Here is a 16758-nt window from a genome sequence, read left to right on the forward strand (position 1 = left end):
AAATGAAGAATTAAAAGAAAAATTAAGAATTAAAATGAAAAGAAACCATACATCATACATGTAAACCTATGAGGAGCTATAAAGCTACAGCAAATATGAGATATGCTATAAATATCCAGATAGCATGTTATTTTTATCTACAAATGTTTTAGTCTATTTAAAAGTTCAATCTATAATATCTTGTTTTACAGAGTTAAGAAAAAAAAAAAACTTTTCAGATTGAAAGAAAACATTTTCTACTATAAACCATTCCTCACAAACCTACATCTCAATTAGTAAAAAATGAAAAGTGGCTGCCTTATAATTAACTCATATGTTTCTGGTAGGCTATGACCTATAAAGTATATAACTGAATTAAAATTAGAAAAAATATTATGGGTTAATAATACAATAAAAAAATAGCACTGGGCTTCCCTGGTGGCGCAGTGGTTGAGAGTCTGCCTGCCGATGCAGGGGACACGGGTTCGAGCCCTGGTCTGGGAGGATCCCACATGCCGCGGAGCAACTAGGCCCGTGAGCCACAACTACCGAGCCTGCGCGTCTGGAGCCTGTGCTCCGCAACAAGAGAAGCTGCGATAGTGAGAGGCCCGCGCACCGCGATGAAGACTGGCCCCCGCTTGCCCCAACTAGAGAAAGCCCTCGCACAGAAACGAAGACCCAACAGAGCCAAAAATAAATAAATTAATTAATTAATTTAAAAAAAATTTTAAAAAAAATAGCACTGTTGGTGGGAGGTTTATGCTGTAAATTATTCAGAATCCCAGAATTTCTTTCTCTTTTTCTTCATTCTTATGGTATAATAAAATCAGAGAATGTGAAAATTAAAAAGGATTTTCAAATCAATCTAACACACTGCTCATTTTATGAATGAGAACACTGGTTCCCAGAAAAGTTATCTGCATCCTCATGGTTGACACAGTCTTGAACCTCCCAATTTTAGCCCTATACCTTCCCCACCATTTTTCCCGGTTAGTTACCTAATTAAGTTGTCAAGTGAGGTTCATTTTTTGAGCCTATTAAGATAAATACTAAATGCACTACCACAAAAAAAAAAAAAGAGAGAGAAACTGTCCTTAATAAAAGAAAATTATATTCTTGGTTTTCCTAGTTAACAACCTCTCCATATAGGTCAACAACATTAAGTAGAAAAGTAGTTATACTAACGACACATACCACATCTAAAGAATAAGTGAATCAGGTGAAATGAGGGGAAAAAATGAGGCTTGAAATCTTCTCATTTTTATCTTTAATCATAAAATAGAGATAGAAATATGAAAGCATTGTTCAAATACAACGTTATAATACGCACATACACACACACACACACGCGTGCGCACGTCTTAAAACCTGAACAAGATCACCCTAAGGTTATATAATTCTGAGGTTATGTATTTCTTGAGATTTAAGTCTCCGTTTCACGTATGCTGAAGAAGGAATCAACTTGATGCAAAACTCCTCAACTAAGGAACAAACTGACATTTATTTTATGAAGATTCTGAAATAACAATGTTCTTATTTGCTAAGCTCACTAAATTTCAAAGGACTGCAATTCTTCGTCTATTATCTTGTATTGTTCTACTCATTTAAATGACCTCTCTTCTCAGAACAAAACAAAGCCCTCAGATCACAGGTAATCAAGAGGCTGACTATATGTGAGGTATATCTATTCTCCAAATTGAATCTACCAAATGTAATTACACTGTGCTGTCATCTTTTTTCTTTCCCCCACAACCGGTGGTTAATGCAAATACTCACCTCTCTAAAATTTCACATCATTGTGCCTATATACTCAGATTTCTTCATCTATAATTAGAGTGATGTGTGTTGTTCTTCAAGACAGAGGGACTACAAAAGCATTTAGTAAATAGATGATCACAATTAAAATTACTAGTGACCAAAAAGGTAAAAATATAGATGGCATCACAGATCTTCACAAACAGCAACTTCAATTAATATATATAGTATTATGTATGTATCATATGTGTGAATTAAATATGTACACATATGCCATTTTAATATGTGTGTATATATAACATACAATGTAAATATATTACATTCATTCATATACATAAATGAATATAATATTCATATACCCTTCAATCTTAAAGTTATTTGTAAAAGATGTAACTTGCACCTTAAAAAGGACAGAGTATATTTCGTTTAAAGTAAATGTTCCAGGGACTTCCCTGGTGGTCTGGTGGTAAAGAACCGCCTTCCAATTCAGGGGACTTGGGTTCGATCCCTGGTCAGGGAACTAAGATCCCACATGCCGCGGGGCAACTAAGCCTGTGTGCCACAACTGCTGAGCTGGCGTGCCTCAAACTACAGAGTCCACACACTCTGTAGCCCACGCACCACAACTAGAGAGAAGCCCGTGCACCACAACTAGCGAGAAGCCTGCGCACCACAATGAAGAGCCCACGCTGCAGTGAAAGATCCCGCATGCCTCAACTAAGACCAAACACAGCCAAAAACAAAATAAAGAAAAAAAACCCCCAAAAACAAAAAAACAAAAAACACAAATGTCCCAGAGATAAACATCTACAAAGGTCAGATTTATTATGAGTGCTATCATCCTCATTTAATATAAATACAAATAAAGGATAATTTAATAACATCTAAAGTTAAAAAGGAAAAGTAGTTATTTAAATAAGACCTTTTAATATCAAAGAAAATCAAATAGCATAGTTAGAAGAATAAAGATTATATATAGCACTGCAATCTCAACGAACATCAAATAGTCTTGAAAACCATAATATAAACAGAACATCAGATATGATCTTGAAAGAGATGTCATCATTTAGCCTGAAACAAATACATTTATCAAAGGCAAGTTTTATTCTACCAGGGAGCTGAAATGTAAATTTATGTTGAGACTGTATAGGTTAAGAGAATAGGCTCTGGAGCCAGACTACCTGAATTTGAGTATCAGTTTCACTACTTTCTTTTGGGAAGTTACTTAAGCTCTCTATGCCTTGGTTTCCCCAACAATTCAAAGGAGATAATACTACTGCTCACCTAATAGGGAAGTTGTAAGGATTAAATGATTCAAAATGTATACATGAGGTACCTGACCCACGGTAAGCATTATATAAATGGTTTATTACAGTTGTCATTTGCATATACAGGGCATTTACAATTCCCTAACACTTGTGCCAAGCCACTCATTTGTATTATCTCAATTAATCCTCCAACAATCTATGGTTTAGGTACTACTGATTATGGTTATTTTACAGATGAAGAAACTAAGCCACAGGGAACATAAAGGCAGAGTTCACAAATAACAGAAACAGGTTTCAAACCCAGCGGAGTGGCTATAAATCCCCACTTAATCATTCATTATATAAAACTGTCTCCCAAAATGTAGAAAGACTTTAAAATTTAATAACATTTAGGCTCTTCACATAAATTTAGCAGGCTTGTTTTAAAAACATCCAATGTAAAATATGAAGCTGAAGAAGGAATAAAATGGGATAGTTTGTTCACATTTCAAGACTCACTTTAATTAGAAATATCTTTTATTAGAAATTCCTTTGTTAAAGAAAAAACATATACAATGACAGCTGTTCAAGATGGTATGGCAGGCTTTATTTAGGACCATCATGATAGATTTAAGAACCACTGCAATGGGATTTTTATATTGGGGGAGAAAGATTGGGCTCAACTCTGAATACAGTACGGGCTAGTGGGAATTTATAGCCAAAGAACACGGTGGGGATCAGCGGATAGAAAATTAGTAAGCGGAAACATCAGGGCTAAGGGGGTTCTGGCTAAACTGAACTAAAAGGATTTTTGCTTAAGACAGGCCAAGGTGATCAGAATGGTAGAGGATGAGGAACCTGATCAGATATCTAGGGTGATCAGATATCAAGGGTGGGGGGTTCTGGTTAAAGTAACTTAGCAGGGTTCTTGCTAACACTGGACCTTATAAGGAAATATACAGATGAGCTTAGGAGAAAGTTCAGTAACCTGATTAAAGTTTGGTCTAGAAAAGAATCTTTGTTGCCTTTAGTGCATTAAAATTTTTTTGAAAAAAACGAAACAAAAACCAGAATCATGTATAAGAGTAATATTAAGATGAAAACAAAAAAAGGATCAGGAAAGGAATAGGCTATGAGGAACCAGTGACAAGAGAACATTTGCCATGGTTGTCTGGGGCTGGGGTGGAAGCTAGGATTGACAGTATAGAGGCACAACACTTTTTGAGGTGATGGAAAGTCTCTAAAATAGGATTGCAGTGATAACTGAACACTTCTATAAATTTATTAAAAATTACTACAGTCTACACTTAAAATGGATGAATTTGTATGGTATGAAAATGAGATCTCAATATAGTTATTTTAAAAAAGAAAAGAGATATTCGCTCTTTATCAAAGGAAGTACGCTTTATCAAAGGAAATGACTTATTTTCCACTCCTCTCTAGCTAAATGAGAGAAAGGGCAACAAGAATGGCTTCCACTCTAAGAGACTTGATCATTAATCATATTCTACATAGTTACAGAATACTCTAGCAAGAGATTCTGAAAGTAGGTGTTTACAGGAGAGCTGTGACGGAATGTAAACACATAGGCAGTATCTATTTGGGAACTTGGAACATCACATAACCTTTGAATATCAGAGCTAGTGTGTTAGACCTCAGAGATGATATAGCCTTGACATCTTCCCCAGTAAAATAAGAAAACTGAGATCCATAGAGATTAAGTGACTTGCCAGCACTGGCAAGTGACAAGCTTGGACTAACTAAGATCTCCTACGCCAAGTGAAGTAATCGCAGTCAATGAGAAACCATTATTTACCACTCTTTTTTGCTGTTGTTTGCAACACATATATACTATTTTTAAGTTTGTTTTTAATAATTAAAAATGAAAAAACCAATCAATTTGGACTTATTTAAAGAAATGTCTCTGCCCTCAAAGTGATTACATACTATTTCAGTGTATAAAGCTGCAATACATACAAATTTAGCAATGCATCAGTAAATAATTTAATAAGCATTTATTCTGAATTAACTTCTTGTGCCATATTGTATAAGACTATGAAAATCATCATGACTAAATAGAAGGCCTGACCTAATCTAGTGAAAAAAGTAAAAATTCATAGACAATTTGCAAGCAAGTGGATAACAGCATGATGTGGAATTTTATGTGGGTCCCAAGGGCAATCAAAGTAAGAAAAAGATCATTATGGGATCATGTAAGTCTGGAAGGATACATGAAAGAAGTAAATACTGACATAGTCTTAGAAGGAAGAAGAGAATATGATCCGAAATATTATATGAAGCCTCAGTCTCAAGCAAATAGTTGTAGTGCACATTCAAAATAAAAGCAAGACTAAAGAAAAGAAGCAACTTCCAACTGAAATGAATAAATTGCTTGAAAAACACAGCTTACCAAAACTAACATAAGACAAAAGAAAAAATTTCAACAGCTCTATTACCTATTTTTAAAATTGAATTAATTACCAAAAACGTCCCAACAAAGAAACTCTGGTCCAGATGGTTTCATTGAGGAATTCAATGAAAACTCAATGAAGAAATAAAATCAATCAATAAATGCTTTAAAAAAATAGAATACTTTGTAACACCTTTTAGAAGGCCAATATAACCTACTAACAAAACCTGATAAAGACTTAAGAAAAGAAATTAAAAGAATAATACTTTCTTGAATAGAGACTCAAAACCCTTATCAAAATATTAGCAAATGAAATCCAAAAAAAAAACACATATAAAAGAGGCAATACCTCACGATCAGGAGGGGTTTATCCCAGGACTGTAAGGCTGATCCAAATTTTGAGGCCTCTTTCCGTCGGGGATGGAAAAGCCAGACTGAAAGACTGCTTGTGCACCTCTGCCAAGCTCTCCTCATTGAGGGGTCTTAAAGACACTTTGCTCCACCGACTCAGCACTTTTCTACTGCCTACCCCTTCTCCTTTTCCTCCCCTCCAGCCCCTGGGTCCATTAAACAGCAAGGACCTTCTGTCCAGGCTGCCTCAGTAGTGACCTTAATGCCCCACCCGCTCCCCATTTTGGCACTGATCCACTAGACCCTTATTAGTGGGGGGAAATGGAACATTCTGGGAACCAGCAACCTTTCCTGTTTGGCCTCTTATACTACTGCAACAAATTAATAATTTTAATTGTAAGTTTCAGCTTGGCTTGTGATCCTAATTGACTACCTCAACTCCTGGTAGCTCTCAACACTTGCATAAACAGTTAAAAGAAATCATATTTTATTCTTATACAATAGCATCAAAAAACATTAAATACTTAGGAATACATTTAATAATAGACATACAAGACTTCTACAACGAAAACTACAAAAACATCCAATGAGAAAAAATAATGGATATTTGAAAATCTGAATAAATGTAGAGATATACCTAGTTCATGGATCAGAAAACAATACTGTTAAGATGTTAATGTTCCCCCAAATTCATCCATGTATTCAACACAAAGCTAATCAAAATCCCAGTAGGCTTCTTTTGAAAAATTGTGGTTAAATATACATAAAATTTACCATTTTAACCATTTTTAAGTGTGTATTTCTGAAGCATTAAGTATTTTCACACTGTTGTGCAACCATCACCACCAACCATCTCCAGAACTTTTTCATTTTACTCAACTGAAACTCTGTACCCATTAAACACTAACTCCCCAGTCGCCCTGCTCCTGGCAACCACCATTCTATTTTCTTTCTCTATGAATTTGACTATGTATCCCATATTAAGTAGAATCATACAATATTTGTTCTTTTGTGACTGGCTTATTTCACTCAGCCTAAGGTCTCCAATGTTCATCCATGTTATAGCATGTGTCAGAATTTCTTTCCTTTTTATGGTTGAATAATATCCCACTATACACATATATCACACTTTGTTTATCCATCCATCCATTGATGGACACTTGGGTTGCTTCCACCATTCGGCTACTGCCAATAATGCTGCCATGAATATGAATGTACAGTACCTCTTTAAGTCCCTGCTTTCAATTCTTTTGGGTATATACTCAGAAATGAAATTCCTTCTTCTCCACATCCTCCCCCAAACTTGTTATTTTCTATTTTTGTTTGTTTGTTTGTTTAATAACAGCCATTCTAATGGGTCTGAAGCAGTATCTCATTGTGGTTTTGATTTGAGTTACACTAATGATTAATGTTTAGCATCTTTTCATGTGCTAATTACTCGTTTGTATATCTTCTTTGGAGAAATGTCTATTCAAGTCCTTTGCTCATTTTTAATCAGGTTTTTTCATTATTGCTATGGATGATTTGTTGTGCTTTTTATACTCTTGATATCAATACCTCATCAGATGTATGATTTGCAAATATCTCTCCCATTTTGTGGGTTGCCTTTTCACTCTGTTGATAGATTCTTTTGATACACAAACATTTTTAATTTTGAATGAAGTCCAACTTATATATTTTTGTTGTTGCTGTTGTTGCCTGTGCTTTTTTGGTATCACACACAGACTTTCTTCTTTTTAATGAAAATAAAAAGCTCTTTCTAACACTCATTTGAAAATGCAAAGGATCCAGAAAAACAAAAGAGCTTACCATAAGGCCTCAAGAATCAAGACAACTGGTACTGGCACAGAAAAAGTACATAGCTTGATGGAACACAACACAAAGTCTAGAAATCGACCCTCATTTAAAAATGGATATTTAACAGTGGAACCAAAGCAACTTAATGTGGAAAGGCAAGCGTTTTCAACAAATGGTGCTAGAAAACTGGAAACCCACATGGGATAATAAACAAACCTTCCTTAACTCTACCTGAGACCATAAAAATTAATTTCTGATGAATCACATATCTCGATATAAAAGATAAATCATAAAGCTTCTAGAAGAAAACAAAGGAGATAATTTTTGTGACCTGGACCTAGGCCAAGACTTCTTAGATAGGAAACAAAAGCAATAATCATAAAAGTTGCTAAATTGGACTTAGTAAAATTAGTAACTTCTGCTCTTTAACACTATTAAGAAAACGAATAGGCAGGCCATAGATAAGGGGCATATGTTTGAAAAACATGTATTTGTAAAAAACTTAAATCCAGAACATATTAAAAGCTCCTATACTCAATACTAAACATACAACCCAATTTTTTTTTAAATGAGCAAAAGAATTAGTTCGCAAAGGAAGACATACAAATAGCCAGTGAGCACATGAAAATGTGCTCAACATCATTATACATCAGGGCAATGCAAATTAAAACCACAGTGGGATTCCCTCACACACTCATTAAAATGGCTGACATCAAATAAATACTAAACATGCCATTTATATGAAACTCTACAAGAGGCAACTTATAAGGGAAAAAAATAGAGAAGTGGTTGCCTTTGAGAAGAGGGACTGACCAGGAAAGGGCACAGCTTTTGGGGAGTGATGAAAATGTTCTATATCTTGATAGAAATGGGGGTTACATGAGTGCATGCTTTTGCTAAAATTCACTGATTTATTCACTTAACATTTATGCATTTCATTGTATGTAACTTTTACCACACACACCCACCCAAACAACTACTGAACTTAGATTCACATTTTTGCCGTGGTTTGGGTTGGCAATTCTGAAACTACTTCCTATATATTCTAAGCTTGAGCAAATAGGAAAATATATTGTCCTGAAACCTAAATCAGACAAGACAATTTATAAATACACTTTAATAATTGAAAAAATATTTCCATGAAACTGTTTAAGCTTGTTTCATCATTAATTCAGAATTTACAACTTTTGGGAAGTTGAATTATTGTTTCTCTAAGTAGTTTACACAGTCTGGATTTAAAAACACTGAAACAAAGCACATGTAATTACGTTTCTATGTAGATACAGCCATTTTTCTTACTTGATTTTTAATTTTTTTTGTCTATACCAAAATTACTAAGATCATATTTTGTCAAAATACCTATTTAAAAAAACATATCAGGAAGGGTGATACATTATGAAACTTTAAATAGTTGTAATATTTGCATTTTTTTCCTACTTATCTTTGACAAAAAAAAAAAAAAAGAAAAATATCTTTTGTTTATTAATGCTCAGGCTGATTTCTTCACACATTCTAGCATTACTCATATATTAAATATTGGCATTCTTAGAGAGTTCTACTTCTGGTATTAAGCTGATTCAATTAACTAGTTTTTTTTTTTTTTAAGTCAATACAATTAAATGACCTGGTGTTCAAAAACTATAATAAACATTCAAAACTAAAGTAGACCTGATAATTTATTGTTTTTAAATCAAAAAGCTTAAAAATAAACTGTTAAACAAAATGAAAATTTAGAAATATTGTCTCAAAATAGGGACATAATTATGTTAAACCCTCCAGAATGTGACAGAAATAGGTGTTCTGAATTTTATTGAATTTCAATTTTACTTAAGCATTAGATGATGTTATTGTTTGGTATTCATATCAGAATTTCATTGAAAAGCTGTTTCTATAAACTATTTCTTATAATGCTTATTTAAAAAATAACATAAATGTAAAAGTTTTTTAAACAGTTAAAAATCTAAGAAAACAAAGTTTCAGGTCATAATTATATTCCTTTGTTTAAATTTTCTAATAATTCCTAATAATTCCTAAATAATTCCTTCATCAGCTTGTATTTAGAATGCTATACTTATCTTCCCTTTTGATGTGAACCCTGTTAAAAGAATTAGGCAGCATATTTCCTCAGGCTATGGGTTACAAGAAGTCTATATGCTTTCTGAGACATCTTGATATGCTACTTTATCTTTGCCTTTTATATTAAATCTATTTTTAGATCAGATTTTTATTTTAAATCTATTTTATATTAAAAATAAAAATTAGGAAGATTTAACATCTGGCCAATGATTGCTTAACGCAACCTCCTATGAAGTGTGTAAGCCACTAACCACCACGGGGAGGCGATCCTTGCTCAGTGACTTGGAGTAAGAACATGGGAGTTGTAAAGATAAGTAAAACAGAGACCTTGCCTTTAAGATGGTCATACTTTCAAGAGAGAAAAGCCAAGTGAAACATATTCCAGAGCTAATAGCAGTGAAACTTGAAGAAAGAGGTATATCACACAGGACATCAGGGTGACAAGAGGGGATATATTTTACCACACATAATTGAAAGAAATATTAGAAATCTAAGCTTTGGAAACAATCCTTTAGAATACAGTAATTTGTACTATACCAATCACTGACTCAGGGTTACAAGACAAAACAAAACAAAAACCTAAAACCTATCCTTGAAATTGTTGGTAGAAGTAAGGAAAAGAAACAGAAGATTAGCCAGAAATGTCTTTGTGCAGGAGATGCTTTTAATAATTTGAAATTTATTAGATGACAAATCATTTTAAAATTTCTATTTGTTTCTAAGTTCTAATTTATAAGTATAAATAATATACATTTGCACCATCACTTTACAATCATTTGATATTCCTACATGAATAAGCAAATTTTACCATTTAGAGTGATTATTATGTGATAAACTGCATAAGAAACAGTAAACTGGTAAGTGTATAATCAAAATAAAATAAGTCATTCTATTTGTTTTAAGCAACCTATCAAATGCAATCTTAATTGTTCTTAAAAGAAATGAAACTAGGTTTCACTTTTTTAAAGTAATTTAAAACAATCTATTTAAAGTGATCTTATGTTCTGTGAACACAGTAACTAAAGTTACAACTAAACCTTGCTCTCTTGGTCTAATCAAATCTCTGGGAGAAAACACCCCTTTCTATGACCCAGGCAATCTATGAGCCTCCATACCAGTGAGAGCCTCCATACCACCTTCTCCATATGGTTTTGGGGAAGGCACTCAGAAGCTAGATGTTTAAATTGTGAAATAAATAAAAGTGCTAACAACATTGTTAACAGACCAAACAAACATCCTAACCTTGTAACCAAAATGGTTCAATATCGATATAATTTGCCATATCTTCAAATAAGGAAGAGAATACAGCAAACATTTAATGGTGGACTTAGCTATAAAAGTAAAATAGCTTCATAGATCATCTCCTATCTTCACTACTTCTAAGTAATGGCCACAATACAAGATAAAAATTAAAGATGCTATTTAAGAGGACCAATGGATTTTAAGGTTCTTAGTTTTAGGAGACCTTTTTGCTCCCTCCTATCTCCCATTAAGTAATAAAATGTGTCACAATGAGTTTACACAGTTAAGATAAAATTTGAGGCCTAAAAGTTTGGTCTTATTCCTAATTTGATAGTTTGATAAAGACTTATAGAGGAGAAAAGCCTACCTACCTCTAAAATCTACCTTTTGAAAATTAAGTATGTTCAAAAAGAAGAATCATTTCTACTGTCACATCAGTGTATCAACTAACTAATCTCAAATCTGTGAGTCCTAGTTCTTTACCTAATACACAGAAAAAACTCACCCACGATTCTTTAGTGACATGAAAGTAATCCTCCTTTATTAAGCCTTTTAAATGTCTTCATCAAATACTTATACTGAGTGACCAATTTGTTCTAGGAATAAATTATAATAGTAAAAGGTTTTTTTTAATTAATTCAGCAAAGAATAATCAGTCACTACTTATGTAGCACAGTCATTCATTTACCAAGCATTTACTGAGCATTAAATGTCCCAGGAACTGTGGAAGCAAAACCAAGATATCACTAAGGGCTCAAAAGTACCTCCAGCAATGAACATCCACAGCAAAGAGATAAATACCCCAAAAGACCTCACAATTCGAAGACAGTTTCAATTTGGCCTTTAGCATTTAATTGCACTAAATAACATAAAGGAATATATTTTCAACTGGAAACTTTGCAGACAAATTTTAATTAAGTTTAAAAAGTAGATGGCAAAAAAAGGAAGCACTATTTTTTTTTTTTAAATCCATATGATACTGTAAACCATCTTTCTCTTTAACACCTTGTGGTAATTTTCATATTTCCCATGTTTAGTGGAAATAGTTTATTAGTCTAATCATTTTAGGGAAAGTGTTTCAACAAATTCAAATTTTTTGTTCTCCATATTGCAGGAATAATTATATACAAAAACATGCACATTCTCTGAAAAGTAAAAAATATGCATTTATATTATTACTGTATCATATTTACCAACTGGAACCCTTATTCCAGAGCCCACATATATGTATTCTTTAAATTACTAAGTAATACCACTGCCCTACTATTTCATACAGAATTACTCACAAAGCCTGTAATGGAGCATAGTACAATTCTGATCATGTACAACAGAGGGAAAAACTAAGACCCAGAAATACTAAATTACTTGCCAAAGGCCTGAGAAAAACTTAAAGACAAAACAGAAAATAACATTTGGAACCTATTATTACAGTTAACTGATAAATTGAATGCAATTTCCTAGTGATATTAAAAAATTATACATGTAAATTAATGTATACATATATACAAATAACTGAAAAAGAAAGGAATAAAATAAGAAAACTTTTTTATACAGCCTGAATTACATAGAGAAGTGTGGTTTCAAAATCAAAACTGCTAAACAGCTGATTCTAAAGAGTCATGTACATTAGTTCAAAGGAACTTGAGAAAATACAGTAAATTCAATAGAAGATTAAGTAAATTAATTAAATTATGATCCAAGAAGTTTAATTTTATAAGAGAACTTAATAGACATACAAAGTAAGTATAATGATCAAGCACTGAAATATATCTTTAGGGAAAATAAAGTGTAATTTAAAATGTCTTAAAATAAAGTTAAAAATAGCGTGTATACATAATATTTAAGATGCAACTTAATCATAAAAGTGTGGGCTTTTGGGGCAGATTTGCAAACAATGATGGTGCCAATTACTAAATAAAAGAGATGTTAAGGGAAATGGCAGATATTAGCTTATAAGAGTACCTTTTTAAACACATGAAATTCTACATAAAATTCTTCTTTATCCCAAGAGCAATGTGCTTAAACTGAATGTGTGTATGTGTGTGTGTGTATATATATATATATATATATATTTAAAGAACAATCACATTATAACCATAAAACACTTGATGGCACTGCTTTATATCCAGCTTGTTTTATCCTCAGAAACGTTATTAATATATAATATTTATAAAACATTTAATTCCCTCTTCATAACCTCTTTAAAACCTTTGCATATAATCTGTGATGTTATCTTCTTAACAAGGCAAAACCAAGGAAAAAGACTTTGTTAACCATCATTTCTAGAGTAACAAAAATATCTTTACCTTTCATGAGACTTTCACAAAAATCCCAGACACTGGAATGTTATAATGCAATTAGGATGAAAATTTTATAACAGGAACTAATTAAATAAATGAGAGGAAAGGCTAATATTAATTAAAAATCTTATCAAGAATCAAAGAAAGATGATACCTATTTTTTTTAAAAACAACTATATAATACAATGTCTTGGAGATGCTCTTGTATTAAGTGGCTTTTAAAATAAAATTGTATTTATTTTCTAGGTTCTTTCTTTCAAATACATGACCAAAAAAATAAAATAAAAACCTGGCAAAAACATATAGGGCCTACAGCAACAAGGCCTGAATCAAGCTACTATCTTAAAAAAATAAATTAGAGGTAGATATTTACATAGGTTTAAGTAATTAAAGAGTATAACCAGGTCTTTTAAGTTTTTAACTACTGTTTCAAAATGATCATGCCCTATAATGCCACCCTCAACCCCCGTGGGAATTTTCTTCTAGATTGAATTTTTGTTCATTACATAAGATTGTTTTTATAATTTTTTCTTTTATTTATTTTCGTTGTTTTGTTGTTTTATGTACTCCACTGTTATGCTTATGCTTTCTTTTTTTACAGAAATCAGAAAATTATGTTGCAGTCAGAATTATTCATTTGTATCTTCTGACATTAGAACTAATTTACCTTAAACTTAAATGAGTTTAACCTCCAGGAGAGCTCTCATGATATTCTACATAAACTACTTCAAAAAACAGTGGCCTAATATTATAGACTTTCTCAACTTTGTTGAAGCACTTTGTATTTCTTTACTGGAATTTTTACTTTCTCATTACCTTCCTCAATGATGGTATAAAAACCTCATGAAATTTAAAACCACATGCCTTTACTTGAGGAATTAAAACAAACAAATTATACTTTTAATGACAAATAAATGACATCATTTTGGAAGCAAATATTTAAAATCCTGTAACAGTACTAATATGCATTTTATCAACTTACTCTTTTTGAAACATTTAATTTCTGTGCCATGAGTTAGTTTAATAGGGCTTTATCAAAAGACAATTTTTGAAGGAAATCAGAAAGCGTTCCTGTAACATACTAAAAGATTCTTTGTGTCACTGTCCTTTGAAAGAGGATACCTCTTTTATTTAGATGAGGTCTCCTTTTGATCACCCCCCCACTCCTTCATCTCACCCAGGGCTTTGAGCAATTTCTTCATCTCAGCAAGAGAGGCAAATGGCTAAAATTAGCAGTCTCTGGACCCTCAGGAATAGCCACTGTGCCATATCAGCTGAGATTCCTGATTGGAATTATGTCTGATTTAAAAAAAAAAAAAAAGTAACAAAACAAAACAAAGAAGCAAAGAAGAAAACCAAACAAAAAACAAAAAATGTCTATCTAGGCCATCTTTTCACCTTTCTTTATTTCATAAGAGAGAAGCATTTAACACATTGTTTTGAAAAATGATAAGTGCTAACGAAGTTCTTGTCAAGAAAAATTATCTGTCATCATTATCGCTAATAAACTTCAACTTTTATAATATGCTAACAGAACTTAGTAATTTTATTGTTTTATGAGATAAAACATAATAATCTTAGCACAAAGGGTTTGGATCAAATTATACATTTTTGTGGCCTCTATATGCAGAGCATGGTCAACTTCTCTTGTCAATGGATAATTAATTCTCTTTTGTGCAAAATCCAGATAATCACTCTTAATTACATCTAAATCCAGAGAATAACCATGTGTTGCAGGTTACTAAGTGGATGAAATCTGTTTCTTAAGTACTGTTTCCACTAAATAAGACTTTAAGAAAGGTCCTACGCTGTGATTTGTTTTCCCCATTATATCTGTGATGAGAAAATGATGAAGATGGAGCCTTAATCCCCCAAAGACAAGGTCTCAGCATCCAGCTTACCTGACAAGGTTTTCATTGTCTCCAGTTCCCTTGCAAGTTGCACATTCAGTTCGTAAATCCTCAGCCTTGGGCTTCTTTTGTAACACAGACTGCCTTTGTCTCCTCTCTCTAGGAACTCTCTCCTGCCATACAAGGGAGGATGAAACAAAACATAAAATCAGGATATGAGGAAAACAGAAATAAATTTAAGCAAGAAAGTTTCTCAAATTTAGATTGTGTAAAATATGCTTAACTTATTCCAACCTCATGTTTTTCTTCCTCAGGAATGAAGCTTCGTTTTCGTCCTCTGGTTCTCTAAAAAAAAAGAAAAAAAGAAAAAAAAAAAAGAAAAATCCACAAAAATATCTAATGTTTAATTAATAATAAAAATAAATTTTCTCTGTTAAATGTTACTGCTTCGGTTAAGCACTTGGAAAATTAGCATTTCTAATTAATGCTGTACTGCTCTATTGCACTTTATTACAATTTATGTCAGAGGAAATAAACACATGACAAATTAAACACACTCTACAGTGACAGTGTTCTACTGTTAAATAACACAGGTATCTGATAAGAAAAATAAGTTCGACAAATTAGCTTGAAGATTTCTGAACACCTCATACACATCACACAATGATGATTTATGCAGAACGTTAAAATTTTCATAACTTACACGACTTCTAGAGCTAAAATGCTAAACCTGGACTCACATCTGTTGCATGCCTCTGTGTGTGCGTGCGTGCGTGCACAAACATGTTTGAATAACATAAAGAAACAATCTTTAACAGCTGTAAAAAAGTGGGAGGCAAAGGTCTCAGATGTCTCCCAATCCTAGTTAAAATAAAACTAACTAAAAAAAACATGGTATAAGTGACTCAAGCTTATTTACTTAAAATTTAGATCCTGTATTTCAGAACACATTTCCCATTTGAAAGATGACATCCATATGTTTGAAAGTAATATAAGTACAATAGGATTTGCAGCCAATATGTTAAAAATCTCCACCCATGTAGCACAGCCTCTGGAGGTTTATAATCCCCATGTGAAGGTAACTGCTCTTTAGAGGGACTGGAAGAAAAAGGAGGCACCCCTCCCCAAAATTACTTTGCCTGACTGTTGAGATCAAAGAACATTCCCACGTTAGAGTAGGTACCAAATAATTCTAAAGAGAATTGCTGTCCAATATAAAAAATATTAATGTTTTTCTAAATTACTGTCATTTCAATTCTCTACAATACCCAGTCACTTGTTATTCAGTACCCAGGCTAACTGCACTGTTTAATCTGCCCCTAGATAACCAAGAGTTGACTGAATTAGCCATTCAAAATAAGTAAATTTATAGACTACATATTCATTTACATTTATATTGCCAATCAGTATGTTTTAATTACATTATGGAAGAAATAAGGAAGAAAAAGTAAGACTATAACTAGGAAAAGGTTTTAAATGCAGGCCCTACATCTATTCTTACTTCCAAAGAATTAGTACTAAGCCTTGCTCCTCAAAATATCAATCATGGTTCATAAGCACTGGCATCCCCAGGGAGTTAGTTAGAAACGAAGAATCTCATGCCCGGAACAACATACTGAATTGGAACCTGCCGTTAAAAAAGATCCCCAAGTAAGTCACACACACATTAAAGTTTGAAAACAGCCCTTAATATTGACAACACTGCTCCAAGTTCTAATTAAAACCTTATGCCTAACCCTTTGTATAGTCAT

General features: G+C 32.7%; 1 protein-coding gene across 2 annotated transcripts in view; it reads right to left on the reverse strand.

Annotated features, from left to right (window-relative positions):
• The window catches only part of PHF14 (PHD finger protein 14), a 193684-nt gene that overhangs the window by 90746 nt on the left and 86180 nt on the right, over nt 1–16758 (reverse strand). For both annotated transcript variants that reach the window (XM_068550589.1, XM_068550591.1), the window contains exons 15-16: nt 15302–15352; nt 15059–15180 (exon numbers count right to left, since the gene is read on the reverse strand). In XM_068550589.1, the coding sequence (XP_068406690.1) occupies nt 15059–15180; nt 15302–15352 (173 nt within the window). The remainder of the gene's footprint in view (nt 1–15058; nt 15181–15301; nt 15353–16758) is intronic.

Source organism: Eschrichtius robustus, chromosome 8 (assembly GCF_028021215.1).
Source record: "Eschrichtius robustus isolate mEscRob2 chromosome 8, mEscRob2.pri, whole genome shotgun sequence".
Classification (NCBI taxonomy): Eukaryota; Metazoa; Chordata; class Mammalia; order Artiodactyla; family Eschrichtiidae; genus Eschrichtius; species Eschrichtius robustus.